At 33.6% G+C, this 18021-nt stretch overlaps 2 protein-coding genes across 2 annotated transcripts; one reads left to right on the top strand and one right to left on the bottom strand.

Annotated features, from left to right (window-relative positions):
- Positions 1 to 5906: 5906 nt before the first annotated feature.
- Positions 5907 to 12446, top strand: LOC107910489 (protein PSK SIMULATOR 1). The gene is made up of 14 exons (XM_041088395.1): positions 5907 to 6138; positions 6419 to 6470; positions 6703 to 7063; positions 7897 to 8222; positions 8353 to 8445; positions 8536 to 8626; positions 8915 to 9008; positions 9398 to 9495; positions 9719 to 9788; positions 10471 to 10574; positions 10993 to 11109; positions 11252 to 11328; positions 11491 to 11535; positions 11617 to 12446. Exons 3-14 carry the CDS (start codon positions 6734 to 6736, stop codon positions 12128 to 12130), a joined length of 1959 nt encoding a protein of 652 aa, XP_040944329.1. The 5' UTR covers positions 5907 to 6138; positions 6419 to 6470; positions 6703 to 6733; the 3' UTR covers positions 12131 to 12446.
- A 6-nt stretch (positions 12447 to 12452) lies between these two features.
- LOC107910490 (mediator of RNA polymerase II transcription subunit 22b) lies at positions 12453 to 15081 on the bottom strand. The gene is made up of 3 exons (XM_016838344.2): positions 14840 to 15081; positions 13125 to 13190; positions 12453 to 12923 (listed from the first exon to the last, which is right to left on the bottom strand). The coding sequence occupies exons 1-3, from the start codon at positions 14984 to 14986 to the stop codon at positions 12690 to 12692; spliced, it is 447 nt and encodes a 148-aa protein (XP_016693833.1). The 5' UTR covers positions 14987 to 15081; the 3' UTR covers positions 12453 to 12689.
- Positions 15082 to 18021: the final 2940 nt, after the last annotated feature.

Below are 18021 nucleotides of genomic sequence, written 5' to 3'. Positions count from 1 at the left end.
AAAGGCCAACTGTGTCGTAATTAACTAGGTGAGACTTGATATTTCAAAGGATGGATTTTAAGGATTTTAGAGAGAGGAGACAAAAAATAAGAGGAGAGAGATTTTATTAGCTAATTGCCATCAACTTGCCCACACTACTTTCTCACTAGACTTGAAATTTGATAATTTTAAGTATGATATATGTTGGAAATGTAAAGTATTTAACGGTTAATGAAGATTCGTTTAATAGTAAGAAAGAGAGCTCAAGAACTCTGTGATTTTAAGTTTGTTACGCCTGACTCAGTGGCCTAGACGACCAGCTCCACGAGCAGTAAGAGTAACTTTCACGAGCAATACATGTGAACCTCTCTAAGAAGAAACCTTTCAGCTTGCAACTTGTTTGACAATCGAACCTACTTATTAAACTCCATAACAGGATTTAACTATCACGTACCATTTGAGATGACCCAAGGTATTATTGGAACAATCAATTTAGAAAATAATGTTTTTAGGCATGGTGAAAGTTTAATTTTTTTTTCTTAAAATCGAACCTTCGATATTTATAAAAATAAACCTTTAACTAAAATTATACATGTGCTTTGTACGATGCAGAATAAAGTCGATCCTGACTTTCTACCAAATGACCTTCTCCGTTATTCTTAAACCTTAAATTGCTTTGAGTGTGAGCTCAAACAACATGAACCAAGTGTACAGAATGAAAGCTTTTCTTAACTTCTAGTGGGAAAGTTAATTCTCTCTATAATCAGAAACTATGAGCCTTTCTAAAAATAAATTTCCACTATTTTTTGATGGATTAGCGATGCTCAAAAAAGTATGTAAATAATTTAGCTCATAGTTCCTATTTATAGAAAAACAATACAAGAGTTCTGTTAGAATAAGGTCTAATTAAATAATAATGTTTTAATATAAAATACAAATTTTGCTCTAAGTAGAATACATAGGAGCAACGACAACTCCAAGGGGAGTAGGGTTTACCACCCTTCATACTTCAACTAGACATATTTAGGCATTTTGTGTATTGAGTATCATTATATGTGTTATCTGAACTTTTATCCAACACTTATAATTTATGCAACTCAGTAACTATTTTATATTTCCCAAAATATTATTTATTTAATCAATTAATTTAATCAATTAATTTAACTAAATTAATTTCTCAACCCAATTCTAATTCCGCTAGATTCATGACAACTTTATTGTATTAGAACCTATGAAGAAATATATTTAATTATCTTATTCAACAAATCCATGATGACTAATTACTATGATTCTTAATTCGAACTTCAATTATTTAATTACAATTAATTAAATTATTATTCCAAGATATTAAATCAATTCCTAAGTTATCTTTTGTACTTAATGAGAAAACGTATTCATTGCTACGGTTCCTGATGAAATGGGTAACAAAGCAACTTGTCATCTACTACCACTAAATCGTTGCCTCCCTAGGTCAAATAGGTTCTCACTATTGCACCAGGAATCGTTGCACCGAGTACTAAAGTATGGGTGTTTTGTGTCCATTAAGCAAAGACGAGTTGTAATTGTATAGTGGTATTTGAAAACATATCTTGCGGACGCCTTAAAGCACTCATGGTATCATAGTGATACATGTGATTTATTTCTCTTACTTCATTGTTTTCATTCATTCCATATTATTGGTTCTGCATGCAATTTGCTTATGATTATCTCGAGTTAGTAGAAGGACCAATTGGACATATATAATTAAGGGTCAATAATTTGTAATTAAGTTTTGGCTCTTCATCTATTAATTACAACATTATTTAATCATGGAGCCATTCCACTAAAGTGTCATGATTGAACTTTCCCTTATTATATATCATATATACCCTTATGAAAGCCACTACCTTATAGCACAACCCAATGCTTACAAGGTTTAAGGGATCGTGAACAACCTGAGTTGTACATATAAAGCTATCTCAAAGAATGATGGCATATGAGGTAATTGCTTAGAGGCATTTTTGTAAAGATAAGATCTCTTCTTTGAACTATTTGGCCTCCAAATTTTTCTATGAATATTAATCATCACGCTATTAGATAGTTTCCTCTAGTTGCTTAAGTTGAGCAACAGTATCTTCATGCCTTTTTTTTATACTTTTTAGCCTGTTTGGGGAACTTTTATTTCTCCTCCTTAAGGGCATGATTAGATTTTTACAACCTAACACGAGCTTTTACAAATAGCACCTTAGCTCGGGCCTCTATGTTTGATGCTTTAGCTTCAATGGCACACCTTTTCAATTATTCAACCTCTTACTCAAACTCAGTTGCAGCTTGGTTGAGGGAATTAACCTCATTTGCAAATTCTATGAGAGTAGCCCCAAGTTGCTATGAAGTAAACTTCGCAAAGTTATACCATTCCTCATGAGTAGTATTTAGAGCCTTCCTCACTACTGTAAAGCAAGGATGGGTTACTCCATAAGTTGTAGGAACCTTACTAGGTAGGGACATGCTAATCCTCGTATAAACCAAGGCCCTAAGACCAAATAAAAATACATTCTAAAATTGCTGAAAATAATAACAACTACAGCATGGACAAAGAATAAAAGCAAACCTATGCAAGTGGGAACAGTCGAGATCCCGTACACCACAAGAGATGTAGACATATTATAAGTAGGGCAATAAACCATTATTGTAGTAAATGATGTTCCAAAAGCACCCCCTATGGTAACCTTACAAACATAAGCACTGAGGGGCTTCATAGAACTCCCTACAACAAGAGGAAAGGGTGGTCCTTAAGCATAAGTACTTATTTGAGGGTGTAGAGGAGGCCCTCAAAACTAGCAACTCTTTGCAAGCATATCGTTGAGGCCTTAGGATGAGGTTTCTTTAATTTAAAGCTTGAAGAAGCTGTTTCCTTTTTTTTGGTGGGTCCCATCATAGACGCTCCCTAGAATTACATCCTCAAGGTTTCCTTCTATGGCTCCCAAAGTGTTTGCTAAAGCACCTATAAATAAGGAAACACTCACACACCCTCAATAACATGCTAAAAATCGTAGGAATGAACTAAAACCAAAGTGAATAATAATTATAACTAAGAGAGTCCTTTGGATGGGCCCTCGTAAAATTCGAGAGCCACTCCATTCATTTGAGAATGTGCCTTTGAATAGTTTACACGTCCATTATACTTAAAGGAACAACATCCAAGGGATCCTCCTTGATAACATGTTTATTTTGCATATTTTACATGTTCAAATCAATTAATTCTTGATAAATTGATGATTTTATATTTAAATTTTCTCAAGAATGAAATTCGGATGCTTTAATTAAAAAAACAAGCAGAAAATGACTAAATTGGAGTACAAGCACTAAAAGAGGGGACCAAATCAAAAATTTGGAGACATTTAAGGGTTGACCAGATTTTTGGCTTTGTAAAAGCCATATTTAGAAAAAAAATCTAATACGAATGTGATTTTATGTAATTGGTTTTTAGGTACAAGAGTTGAAATAGGCATTAAAGCAAAATCTTGGAGTAAAAATGACAAGGGAAATTAAAAGAAAATAAATTAGAAAAATCTGAAAAATAAGTTCAAAACTAGATGAAGAGGTTAAGGGTGAAGACATGGACATTTATAGACCATTCGACTATGTGACGTCTTCAAAAAACCACTAGGCACAACCTTTCAATTACCAATCAAAATGCACCAACTAGCAACATCAAAAGTCCAACAATAGAGAAATCATTGGCACTGTTTCCCAATGATGCATCGTAACTCATGGCCATAAGTAAATGTATCAAAATGTGTGACATATGATGAAACAGTGGCCAGACGTGTTTTCTATGTACGTAGACTTGCCTTTCCAACTTCAAAGCCCTCTACAATAATTGTAAATATCCGCCTTCAGGAAATGCACCTTCTTAGCCTCTTGAAAGAAAGTCATTCTCAACCCTTCAGAAATGCCTCCATTCAAAGCAAATCTTCCTTAATTCCTCATAGGCTTACTCTTTTGACTCATCAAAAACACCCTTTGATCATTTACCTAATAATTTATTTATTACACCTCCTAGGACCACAAAGACCTAGATATGTCTTGAGAAAAGTCACTATATAACCTACCTCTTAATTGAAGGCAATTGTTACACCTCGTTAGGACAGGTTGGGCGGCAAACCCCACGAGAAGACCTCCAAAAGCAGTATGTGCAAACACCTTGTAAAAACCCTTAGGCTTGCAACTTGCTTGACAACTAGACCTACTCATTAATCGTTACACTAGGGCTCAGCTACTACATCCTATTCGAGATGACCAAAGGCACATCATAACACTATTTTATTTAGGCCTATGACATTAGATCACTAGGCCACTTGCTCTTGAGTCACCAATTGCCACCCAACACATGGTACCCCAAGATTGGAGGCAACAAATATATAAGGCTTGATACCTTATCTTGGGGGTGTCGCGTATCGACTGGCTATTGGTGAGTCATGGACAAGTTATTTGATATTATAGGCCAAAGTAGAATGGCTCTATGATACGTCATCTTGAATGGGATGTGGTAGTTGAGTGGTGTGTGCCAATTAATAAATGGTTCGGTTGTTAGATAAGTTGCAAGCCGAAAGGTTCCTACGAGGAGTTCCTCCAAAGTTTCACACATATTGTTTATGGAAGTCTACTTGTGGAGATAGTCAGCCAAGCCATCCTATCAGGGTGTAACCATCAAAAGGTGATAGATATCTAAGACTCAAGGCCTCAGCTCAAAGTCAAGTAACTCCATATCTCCTCTACTACTACTCTACTCCTAACTCCACATTCTCTTCCCTGTTTCCCTATTTCCTACTACTAGATGACTCTATGTCCTATCTCAATACGGTGAACCATCTATCTTTGTCACCTATTCTTCTTTGTATCAACAAAGATCGAACCTTACTTTAAATAAGTTTTTTTAATATATATTTTAATTTTCGTTAGTAGTTCGTAAAAATCAATTATGAGTTGTCATTTTTTTCTTCAATTTAATTGACTAAAATTCTTAGCAAATAAAAGGTAAGAAACAAACATTAGAAAACAAATATTACAAGACAAAGTTTGGAACTTTCCACCCCTACGTATCAGCATAATCATGAAAATAGGTTAACATTATTAATTTTCTCAGATTTATGAAAAATATAATTTAACTATTTAAATGAAAAAGAAAAGTTTGGAATTGCATATTGCTATCTTTGGCACTACTCACTAATTACTGAAAATTTTAAAAATTTTAAAAACTCCAATCTAATTAGAGGTGCTCATGGGGCCCGGCCCGACGGTCCGCCCGAAATATAAGAGGGTTCGGGTAAAAATATAGGCCTAAAATATGGGTTTGAGCAAAAAACGAGGCCCGTTTAGAAAACAGGCCAGGCCTCAGGAACCACTTTTTTGGCCCGGGCTCGGCCCGGCCAGGCCCAAATATAATAAATATTTTTATTTTTTTATTTTAAAATATTTATTAATTTTAAAATATTTTTAAAATACTTTTTTTAATTTTTTTATTTTAAAATAAATTTTTGGTGTTTATTAAAAAAATGGGTCGGGCCGGGCCGGGCTTACGAATTTTTTCCCGAGCCGGGCCTGGACAAAATTTCAAGCCCATATTTTGGGCCGGGCCGAGCCTGGGGCCTAGGACCCGGGCTAAAATTTTTTTCTTGGCCCGGCCCGGCCCATGAACACCTCTAAATCTAATACATAAAAACCACCTTAAATTAAAATTGACTTAAAAGTTTGTTTTTATAGTATTAGCAATAGATCAAAATTTACCCAGAATTTTATTAAAAGAAACTGGGAAAATCTTGAAAATGAAGGAGGAAAAAGAAGATATGAAAAAACAGCATTGGTCTGAGTAAAAAAAAAAAGTCAAAAAAAGTTTTTTTCTTTATTGTTTCCTCTCCTCCCTTTTATTTTATTTTCTTTGTAAAAACTTTCTTCTCTTTCTCACTGTAATTTTCTTATGTACGCTCGTTCTCTCTCTCTCTATATATTGTTTTCATCGTATTCTTCTTAACTTCACCATCATTAAATTAAGTTTTCTTCTTTTATTTATATTCCGTGTATAAAATTCGTGTCTTTGTTAGTAAACGACAGAACCCAGCATCTCTTATAACCTTCCTCTCTTCTCAGATCCAACCCTTTTATCTGTCTCCCCACCTGGTAAGCTTTTCTCTTTTCTTTGAGGGGGGGATTTTAAATCACTTTGTTTTTGGTTTTTTATGGGCAGTTGTTTTGATCTCAAAGTTTTGATTTTCTTTCCTGCTGCTTTCTGGGTTTTCTTTATTGTAGTCAGCAAAGTCAAAGTCCTTTTATTTTGTTCCTGATTTGTGTTTTTGCATATTTCTAGAGATGCTGTGAGCTGGGTTTAGTTTATTCTTTGTTGCTTTGTTTGGAATTTGTATAATCATGGGTTTACTTGTTTTTTCTTGCTATTTTACAGTTTGGTGAGACTTGGCGTTAATGGAGTGGAGCTTCAACATGAATCATAATCGGTACCTCGAATGCTTTGCTGGGACTTGGCTAGTTTATATCTCTAGGTTTAGACTGCTATGATTCAATAAGTAGTTAAGGGTCCTATCAGTTAAACTGATTTAGTTTTGTTTAAAATTAGGAGCTTTTTATTAGATTTCTAGATTGTTTTGATAAGAAAAAGGAAACAGTTTTTGTTGTTCTACATAGTTGAGAGCTTGTTGGCTTTGTTTTATGGAAAGTTTCAATCAACAGTGAAGTATAAAATTCGTGGTTATCAACACAAATGGGTGGGCTTTGCTCGAGGAGATCCACTGTAGATAATGCTCCCGTTGGAGGCTTTCCCCATGTTAATGGCCATTTTGCTCGAGGGTCGAGATTGGTTTTTCAGACCCGGCAACTGCCCGCGAAGATAAGCACCAATTCAGCTCCTCCTGCTGAGGACAGTGCAGATAATGCAGGGATGGAGTCAAGAGAACCTTTTTCATTTCCGGAGATCAGTACGGTTCCTTATTGTATGAATCCAGCTGGTATTGATGACGGAATTCCTCGTTTGTCGAGGGTGCTATCTAATAAATCTAGATCAACCAAGTCTAAGCAGGCTGCTGTTGCAAAGGTAAGTTCAAATTCTAATGCGTTCCCTACAATTTTTTCCCACTTTTCCTTTTTGTCTATAGGTGTTCATGTTATGTTGGAGTAGACTGTTTCCTTGAATTATAACTAACCTTAAAACACTGAAACCGATGGGTCATATTGTGTAACTCCATGGAAATTTGTGTTTCATGATAGAAATCAAGCTTTTTGACAAATGCCTTATGGAGCTACTGGGAAATACTTATTTTATATAGGCTCTTCCCCATTAATTCTTCTTTAAAATGCAATTTACGATAATTAGGATGAGCACTTTGCTGATTTTTCACTATTATTGGTGTTAATGAATTATAGTTCTGAACTATTCACTAGAATTATCCAAATTTGTTCCTGACAAGCTTTTCCTATGCCATTGAATGGTTCTGAGTATGAGTCCAGTCATACTCATATTAGCTTTTATTATTTTTCATCTTCAATATGTACAAAATGGATGGAAGTTTTCATGCTTAATCATAGATGTATCTAAGCTCTTTTTCTTGCTAGGATTCAAAATATTGTTTGTTAGGAATGGAAGGGGCCGCGAACCATGTGGAGAACCATGATAGAGATTTTTTTTATATGGATAAATTTGCTGATTTTTCTGTAGTTGATGTATGTAGACAGACAAGTCAGGTTGTTAATTGTTGTTCTAATATTTTAATGCTTTAGATTCTAGCATTATATAATTGCTGGTTGTTAGAGCAAAGAGGAATGCTTCTGGTTCTACTATTATGAATTACAAACTTTATTTGATGAGTATGATTCACCATACGCGCGTCATAACTATTCGATAGATCAATTGGTTGCTTTTTTCTGCAGGTTACTGAGGTTGGCTCTCTTTTAGGTAGAGCCGGTACTGCTGGGTTTGGAAAGGCAGTGGATGTTCTGGACACCCTTGGTAGTAGCATGACAAATTTGAATCTTGGCAGTGGCTTTACCTCAGGGGTAACAACAAAAGGGAATAAAATATCAATTCTATCTTTTGAAGTTGCAAATACAATTGTTAAAGGTGCCAATCTGATGCAATCGCTTTCTATGGAGAATATTAGACATTTAAAAGAGATGGTCCTTAAGTCAGAAGGAGTACAAAATTTGATATCAAGAGATATGGATGAACTCCTGAGAATTGCAGCTGCTGATAAGAGGTGGATAATGCAGAAATGCCATATTGCTTCAAAAATGATTCTATTTTATATAATTTGTTATAATATTCTAAAATGGTGGTTATGTTCAAAAATTTAATTTGAGAGGCTTTTTTCCCCCCGACTTCAACAGGGAAGAGTTAAAAATTTTTTCCGGAGAGGTGGTACGATTTGGAAATCGTTGTAAAGATCCTCAGTGGCACAATTTGGATCGTTATTTTGAAAAGTAATTTCACTGCTTGCACTCTTTAAGTGTTATTTATGAATTCGAGTCAGATCCCAATATTCGTTCCTGCACTATCTTTTATGATTTCAGGTTGGGTTCAGAACTTACATTTGAAAAGCAATTGAAGGAAGAAGCAGAGACGATAATGCAACAGTTGATGACTTACGTCCATTATACAGCTGTAAGTTCTAGGTCTTACTGTCATAACTAGAGAGCTGCTCTCAAAAGTTGCACTCTAAGATTATATTGTTTAAACCAAAACGATTCCTATATTTTCGGTCTTGTACTAAGTTCTGAAACTGTTTCTTTCTCCCATTCTGTTTTGAGACACTGAATATAAGCTGATAGGTAGATATCATAATTGAAAGGCTTATTATGATTAACATGGTACAATTCAGAATTCCTGTTACTGAAATTATCTATTTGGAGTTTGTTATAAGTTACGTTGTTTACATTTGTTTCTTTGCAGGAATTATATCATGAGTTGCATGCCTTGGACAGATTTGAACAAGATTATCGACGTAAGCTTCAGGAAGAGGATAATTCAAATACTGCTCAAAGGGGTAACCTACTGTTTGTATCTCTATTGTAACTTTCTTGCTTAAACTTCTTGGTTAACAGGGTGTTTCTAATTTGTGTTTCTAGATTAAAATGGTGAATCATACTGAACACCCCAAAAAAGCAAAACCTGCTGATATGTAGAAGTAATAACTAGTTCTTATGTGTTTCTAGTCAAAACCCTCTGCGGCCAATTCCATTTTGGTTATAAGGAACTTGTAAGCTTTATCATGGCCCTTCTTAGGCATGTTAGTGCTCATTCTGATGACATTTTGTTTGCAAAGTTGCTGTGAAGTTTTCTGTGTATCCCATTGTTGTTTCCTTTGAATTTATATGTAATATAGTTGATGTCATCTAAGCCCTTCCTATTGAGTGTTTTGATTTTGTCATGTAGGAGACAGCCTTGCAATATTGAGAGCAGAGTTAAAGAGTCAAAATAAGCATGTGAAAAATTTGAAGAAAAAATCTCTTTGGTCTAGAATTTTGGAAGAGGTACTAGTAAAGCTCTATGAAATTTTCTTTTTTGTTAAATCATTTTTCATATACTTATGATGAACTCCTAAAAAAAAATGTGGTGTTCTTTTTATCTTTTGCGGTGAACTCCAAGTCTAAACGTATGCGAGCTTTTGTACGTAATGTTACAAGTGTCTTTTGCTGCTTGATTTTGAAGTTAGTTGATATATATCAGTGGAAGTTTTATGCCTTGTATTCATAGGTCATGGAGAAGCTTGTAGATATCGTTCATTTCTTGCACTTGGAGATTCATGAGGCATTCGGCGCTGCTGGTAAGAATTTAAATCATCAAACTCAAATCATTTGGAAATGGAATTATTTTATCAAGGAAGTTATGAAGATAAAATTAAAATATTTATGCTACATTTTGTAGGAGTATTATTTTTTATGCATGTTTTAGTATATAAGTTAGCAATAAACTAATTCAATTGGTAATACTTAACCATTCCCATGACTTATTTTAGCAAAGAGAAGGAAAAATATTTGCTTATTTTGAAGAGGTCTTATTTTTTACAAGAGTTTTTATTCATCTTTCTAATTTCAAGTTTAAAATTGTACTAACTATTCTTTATGTTATGTCTAACTATTGTATACATATGTAATAAGTAAGTTTTTTCCTCATGTTATTACCCTAGTAACCAAACAAGGCATTAGAGCTTTAATATTTTACAGCTTCTCTTGCTTGATTGAAAACTGACTTTCCTCTTAAATTGAGGATTGAGGATTAATAAAATGGTCAAACTTGATTCCATTGAAATCTAAATCATTGCATTAGGTCATTTCCTTCTTGTTTTGTAAGGAAAATTGTCAGCTTTTTTTTATCTCATCTATTAAGATGATAATATTTAAATTTATGGCTTGTGCTCATGCTTAAACCTACAATCCACTTGGAAACAGAGAATTAGCTTTGATTTATTTATTGAGTGGTGTTGGTTTTTACCTGTTACCTTGCAGATGGTGATAAACCCGTTAAAGGTTCTGTCAGCAGTCATAAAAAGTTGGGGACGGCTGGTCTTGCGTTGCATTATGCAAATATCATAACCCAAATTGATACTCTTGTAAGTTTTATCATGTTCTTCCTAACTGTATTTTGTTTATGTCTTTGCTTGATCTCCTTTAATTAGTGGTGGTATTTTTCCGGAAGACTTAGAAAGGATGATAGAATTGATTCCTTGGCGAGTGGACATATTGTCTTAGACATTAAGGATTGAGGACGCTTTGTATTACAATCTCAGTGATACACCACAAGAGCATTCATACATTTTTTCTCATCTTTTTTACTTCCATAATGTAGAAGTAGCTATAGGAATGGTAATATGATAAAATGGTGACACACTGGGAATTGTCATGGGCGATTTCCTTTTTGATTTCTTCCTCTTAAAGCATAAGAATTTCCAAAATTTTGAGATAGATATATATGCATCTGTTCAGTAACGTGTGGATTTTGATAAGTTCAAAACTGAATGTTCTACTCAGGTTTCTCGATCAAATTCTGTGCCCCCAAATACAAGGGATTCTTTATACCAAGGGCTGCCTCCTACTATAAAGTCTGCTCTACGGTCTAGACTGCAATCATTTCAGCTAAAGGAAGAGGTTTGATGTTTGAAAATATTGATGTTTGAGATATTACTTACCATTTGCTGGATTTTGAAGATGTTGCTAGCCTGAAACCCATTGTTAAAACTATTTACTTGTAATACACGCTGACCAACACAATCTCAAATTTTCTTTGCAGCTAACTGTCCCACAGATAAAAGCTGAAATGGAGAAAACATTGCAGTGGCTTGTTCCCATTGCCACTAATACAACCAAGTAAATAGCTATTTCTCACAATATCTTGTTTTGTTATTGACATATTTTGAAAGGCATGGTCTGGATTCCATCCCTGAAGTCATTGCCTGCTGGTTATTATTGTTCTTTTAAGTTTATTTCTAACTAATCCTTGTTTCCCTTGTCCCAAATTTTTCCAACCAGAGCGCATCATGGGTTTGGATGGGTTGGAGAATGGGCAAACACCGGGTAACTTCTGAATTTTGATGCTTTTTCATTCCTTGGTGTTTAACACTTTTTGTTACTCAGCTTTTGTTTTAAAATTTTCAGGTCTGAGATGAATCGTAAACCTGCTGGCCAGACTAACTTGCTCAGGATCGAGACACTACATCATGCGGACAAGGAGAAAACTGAAGTTTATATTCTTGATCTGGTAGTGTGGCTTCACCACCTTGTTACCCAAGTAAGGGCTGGGAATGGTGGAATCAGATCTCCTGTTAAGTCTCCAATTAGGTCTCCAAACCAGAAGACAGTTCAACTATCAACTCAGAAGCAGTCCCCATCATCGATGTTGACTGTTGAAGATCAAGAGATGCTTCGGGATGTGAGTAAGAGGAAAAAGGCACCTGGAATAAGTAAGAGCCAGGAATTTGACACTGCAAAAACTAAGTTAATCAAGCACCATAGGTTGAGTAAAAGCACTAGCCACTCTCCAACAAGTGAATCTAAGAAAGATCCCTTCCTTATTCGGAGGCTGTCCTCAGTTCCTTTCATTGACTTTGATATCAACCGGATCAAGGCATTGGATGTCATCGATCGAGTGGACACGCTTCGAAGTTTGTAACTAAATGTTGAATTGAGATTCATAGGCCTTTTACTTTGCTTGTGTAAAGTGTCCATCTGCTGCATTTTTCGGTGTTGGGTGCTAAATTGGTTTGCAGTTGGCAATATTTTTGGTGAGTTTACAAAGCAGATGCTGAGTGATCATGATACAAGCTGTTATTTTTCTTACATGTGAAAAGTGTAAGGGTAATGAATGTATTTAGTCAAGGGGGAATTTAAACTGATTTTCTAGCCTATAGTTCTCTCTTTAGTTCTATATGTACAGAATATTTCATCATTTCATAATAATTATAAATCTCTGCTCTGCCTTTTTGGTCTCCCTGTTGATAACATTCGTTGCTTTTTCATGCCATAAATAAACTCAAACTTGAACGCTCGGTAAACTTGTTAGATATGCAGATTCACATATCTTGCAACATGGTTTAAGCTGGAAACAGATAATGAAACTGAAGCATCAGCTTTTACACAGAAAGCAGTTGAATGCTTCATATTCTCTGAATAAACCAACAATATAAACTTGTTCGGAAACTATTGATTACAGCAACCTGTTTCTTCTATCGCTATGCAGTGTCATGTGTCCTCTGTGCAGAAGAATAATAATGAGATTCAAGCTCCTTGAGGCTTGCTGCAGCCTCTTCTCCGATCCTGGCCAACATTCGATCTGTTCTCTCTGCTTGTTGGTTAAACTCAGTAGTTCTTTGCTCAACATGATCATTAAGTGATGCAAATCCTGAAAAGATTGCCGTCTGCTTCAACTCAGACACTAACTTAAGCAAAGAATCAGCTGCCTGGACCTGCAGTCAGTATATTGGTAATGAAGAACGGTGACAATGAAAAAAGACTATAATGAAGATTCTTTAATCCGAGCTGTGGACTTTGTGAAAATGGTTGTACCGTGGATTTATATCATCTATCATGTCAGATATTGGAACCCAAAATGTATCATTGTCTATGAACATTTAACAAATGTTGGTAAACAAAAAAGGGTTACTCACCATTCTGGCTGCACGCATCTCCATCATGAAAGATTCTTGTGAATTTCGAACTGGTGGATCATTTACCTACAATGAGGTGCAGCCACGTGAATATTACATTAAAGATAAATCTATCACCAATGAAATGACTCAAACAATTCCATAAGGTTCCAAATCTATAGAAGAACTCCTCATGGAAGCCTATTTCTGCCTCTAAAATTTCTTCCTTGATGCACCCCACTGATATACAGTAAGTTTATCCAATATGCTTAAATCAGTTCAATATGCGGTTAGGGCTTAAAGAAAATAACATTTTAGGTTTTTATTGCAACAGAACGTCAAGGAGAGTACATATGTCTAAAATATAGAACCAGAAAATTACATCCGAACAGAAAATGAGAAATTAAGAAAAGAATCATTCGCAACCTTATAATTTGAAAGCCACTTTAAAAACATAAATTACCAAAATATCAACTCTAATACAGACTACAAAGAGTTGTATAAAAGACATACACGGAAGCTCGAAAGCATTATAAGCATCTAGGCGCAGCTCCCCTTAAATGTTGTTCAAAAATGAAAAGGAAAGGACCATTTAAAGGAATCGGGAACTTGGAATGGACTACAGAGAAAGCTGATTTTAGCAAACTAGGAATTTACCAAGATAACCTCAATTATAAACTCAATTAAATAACTAAACTATCAAAACACTGATACAATAGCTACAATAGATTCTCGCATTAGACAAAAGGATTTCCAAAGAGAATAATGCTTCCTCAACTGAGCTACCAACAAGCCACAAAGTAGTTCCTAGACAAATTCAACAACTAACCAACTGTTCTAATTCAGTTGAACTTTCACAAGAAAGTCACAGTCTAACAAGCCAGGTTACAAGGAACACATCAGTTCACCATAGTAGACAGAATCTGTATAGATTTGACATAAAAATAAGCGACAGTTTCCACAAATGATTAATCAAGATCTTAATGCATCAAACAAAATGATGTGCTTTTAAATGATCAGCACTAGTGTTTCCCTCCTTAACCCTCACTCGCCATGACCACATTCACTGCATTAGTAGTTGAAATTGTTATCACCTACTTTTAAAAGAAAAGGAAGATGGAGCAGCCAGCAAATTATATTCCCATAGGAAGGAGTTAAATAATGACCAATTTAATACCATAGAAAAAAATAATAATAGGATTATAAAAAACCTTAACACTCAGTAGAACATGCACAAGGAACAACTTCATTCCAAGGAAAAAAAATATTATAAAACCATATCTAATGACAAAATCTTTTATCCAACAGATGTTCTATAAGTGATACTTTCACCAAATTCAGGTTCAATACCCAAGGTAACCTATTTTACACTAGCTTCCCCCCAGAAACCTAAATTATTTTCTTCGGGTGTTACATAAATTCATTTCAAAATCTACAAAAATCATCCATATTCAACTATAACACATTGTACAACCAAAAAAAGGGATACATCTTCACAAAATGGAATTTTGTAAATGAGTAAAAGTAAAAGTAGAAGCTTTCCAACATTGTACAGGGCAAATACAGTGAAAGGTTATCCTAAAAGTGAAAAGATTCCAATTTCCCACCTCTAACTTTTAAATTCAAAATCAGAAACGAAATGAAAAACCCATTTAGGGGAGTTTAAGAATCTTGACATAAGACTCTTTAAACTCGAAGAAATTGTAGTAATTGCTTTGAAGTAAAGAGAGATTTACCCGGGCAACGTTAACAAGCTGGGTGAAGTTGTCGACGATGTTGGCGATGTCGGTTTCCACTCGCTGCATCATAGTTTTCTGCTTCTGTGCCGCCGCTGCTGCAGCCGCCGCCGTCGGCCCAGTTCCCGCTCCCGTTCCTTTGTTCATTGCTGTAAAGCGCGCACACACACACACACAACAGAAGAGAGCGAGATTAAAGAAGAAGAGGATGGGTGATGGGAAACAAATAAAAAATGAAAAAAAGAGAAGGGAAATTAAGGAAATTATATTGGGATTAGACCTGTCCATTGGGCCGGGCCGGGCCCGGAAAAAATTTTTGGCCCGCTTCCTAGGCCTGGGCCCAGCCCGGCCTAAAATATGGGCTTGAAATTTTGTCCAGGTCCGGCCCAGGAAAAATATCATAAGCCTGAGTTCGATCCGGCCTATTTTTTAATAAACATTAAAAAATTATTTTAAAAATAAAAAATAAAAATATTTTAAAAGTATTTTAAAATTAAAAAATAAAAATAAAAAATATATATTTATTATATTCGGACCGGGCTGGGCCTGGGCCAAAAAAGTGGTGCCTGAGGCCCGGCCCGTTTTTTAAACAGGCCTCGTTTTTTGCTAAAGCCCATATTTCGTTCCTATATTTTTACCCGAACCCTCCCATATTTCGGGCAGGCCGTCGGGCCGAGCCGGGCCACCCGACCCATGGACAGGTCTAATTGGGATGTAGTACTAGTGGAAAAGAGAAGGCCACAGCCCAACTATTAAATGCCAAACCCAATTACAAAAAATTGCTTCGCAGTCTTTACCAAAAACACCACCCATTTGAGTTTTGGGTCATCTAAAATAAAAGGCTAATTGATTATTTAAGTAAAAATTATTAAAATTCTAAAATTCATAAAAATATATATATAAATAATTATATTCAAATATCAAGAGTTGTAACTTTTATTTTAGAATATTGAGAGAAGCGAGAAGATAAGACTTAATATGTATTAAATTAAAATAAAAAATAGTTTAAATTGTGAGTAATAAATACGTAAATGCTTCATGCTAAGACTATTAAATGTAGTTCAATTGTTTATTATGGTATTATAAATTTTCTTGAGTTGACTTGTAACACCAACTTAATAAACGGCATTATCAATATATACAAACTAGGTTGGTGAAACAATTTGTGTAATAACATTGAAATGTATACAAATATCAAAATAAAACTTTAGTTGAAGTGATGAAGAATTTTTTTTTAAGATATCAATGGAATGAGTTTAAATCTCAATATATCCAAATTTTATACCAGTTTATTTAAAATGTAAAAAGGAAAAAGTACCATTGTAACTGTGTAACTTATTTCAAGTACGCAAGGGTAGTTTAATAATTTTCCAATCAAATTGGTGTCCGGTAGACTCGGGATACTAACTCAATCATAAATTTAAATAATAATATAAATTTTAATTTTAAACTCACATTTTTAATTTTTTTATCAAAATTATAGATGAGAAACTAATTTTATTTTTTAATATTATGCTTGGCCTATAATAATAAAACTAAATTTAATTATTATTAACTACAAATATAATTTTATTTGGATTAAGGTGATATTCAAGTTTAAAATATTTTAATATTATTTATTTTTAAGTATTTTGAAAGAAAAGTTGACTTATTCAATTATATATTTCATAATGAATATGTGTAGTTACAATCTGGATGTTGATTTTTTTTTATAACACTATTTAATGGGTCAATTCTTGACCTATTTTAAAGGTTTTTTTCTCCCTAATGAATGGTCACTATAATTTAAAGCTAATTTGATTGAAGAGCAGTTTCTTTTTTCCAACAAGTGAAATGGACTATACTGAACTGCTCATTAATCTCCAATTGGCTGCTACTAGTCCAAAATATAAAATCTAAAAGATGTCATGCTCACCTTCACAACAAAATGTTAAAAAAGCTATTTAATGTTGGATTGAGGCCTCCTAACCAAAAAAATAAAGGGGAAAAAACTTTTTTTTTATTTATTGGAACATGTACATATTACTTAATTTTTTATTTTTATTTTAAATATTTTTCAAAAAGGTAATTTTTGAGTACTTTTGTTTATTTTTTATATTATGCATGTCCGTTTTACAGATTATATTCGGGGTTCGTGGCTGCTCCTTTCAATAATGTTGTCTCTAAGGTTCAAACTTACATTCTCTCCTTTAGACTGCACATACAACATATATTATCTATCTCGTAATATGTTTTTATTCAAATTTTGTACTTTTAATATTTATTTTTTAATTTAATTTTTTTAAAAAACAACCTATTTTATTACTCATTGAATTAGTTACTTTTTGGTGCAAAACATTTGAATGGTTGATGGGGGTAAGTTGAAGTAAATTTAGAGAGAAAAAATAAAAAATAAGATAAGGCTGGTCAAAATTATATTTGCTTATGTATAAGTAAATAATTTATCAAGCATTTAGCAGTGCATAATAATAATATCATTTTTAAAGTTTCAAAGTTTGCTGTAAATGAAATTTGATCTTATTTACAAAGAATTTCATGTTTATTTATATAAATACAATTATCCAAATAAATGTTTATTTGGATACTCACATTTTTTAACAATAGAAGTCTAAGAAGCTAAGAAACATAACTCAATACTTATAGCCCTTCACATATAATTGTTAAATCACTTATAACATTTTACATGTAATGGGAAAAATTAAGTGAAGAGAAGATGAGAATGGATAAAATGGTGACTTATGGGCTAGCCATGATAATTGAGGAGAGTTGAGTTTCTTAAAGTGATAGATTCTATATATTTGAGATTTATAAGCAATATTCTGTATGTGTATTTATGAAATTGAAAATTTTATAATAATGATATAAGTAATAAGATAAAGTAGACTTTTGAGTCATAAAATAAGATCATTATTTTTTAGATATTTTATAAATAATATTCCATAACAGAGATATGGAATAATAAAGTACTAATAAATATATTTTTAATTAAAATACCTTTTAATAAATTTATAATCTTTTGTTTTGTAATTAAATAAGCTTTTTATTTTATTTATGAGAATTTTTAAATTTCATTAAGTGGGGTGAGGAAGTTGACAAATGTGTTATAAAAATATAATAAAATATTAAAAAAAGACGCGTGACAAGTTTTTAAAATTATTTATAAAATAATAAAAAATTATATT

This window comes from Gossypium hirsutum, chromosome D02, assembly GCF_007990345.1.
Source record: "Gossypium hirsutum isolate 1008001.06 chromosome D02, Gossypium_hirsutum_v2.1, whole genome shotgun sequence".
Taxonomy (NCBI): domain Eukaryota; kingdom Viridiplantae; phylum Streptophyta; class Magnoliopsida; order Malvales; family Malvaceae; genus Gossypium; species Gossypium hirsutum.
This window is presented reverse-complemented; position numbering and strand designations above follow the sequence as displayed.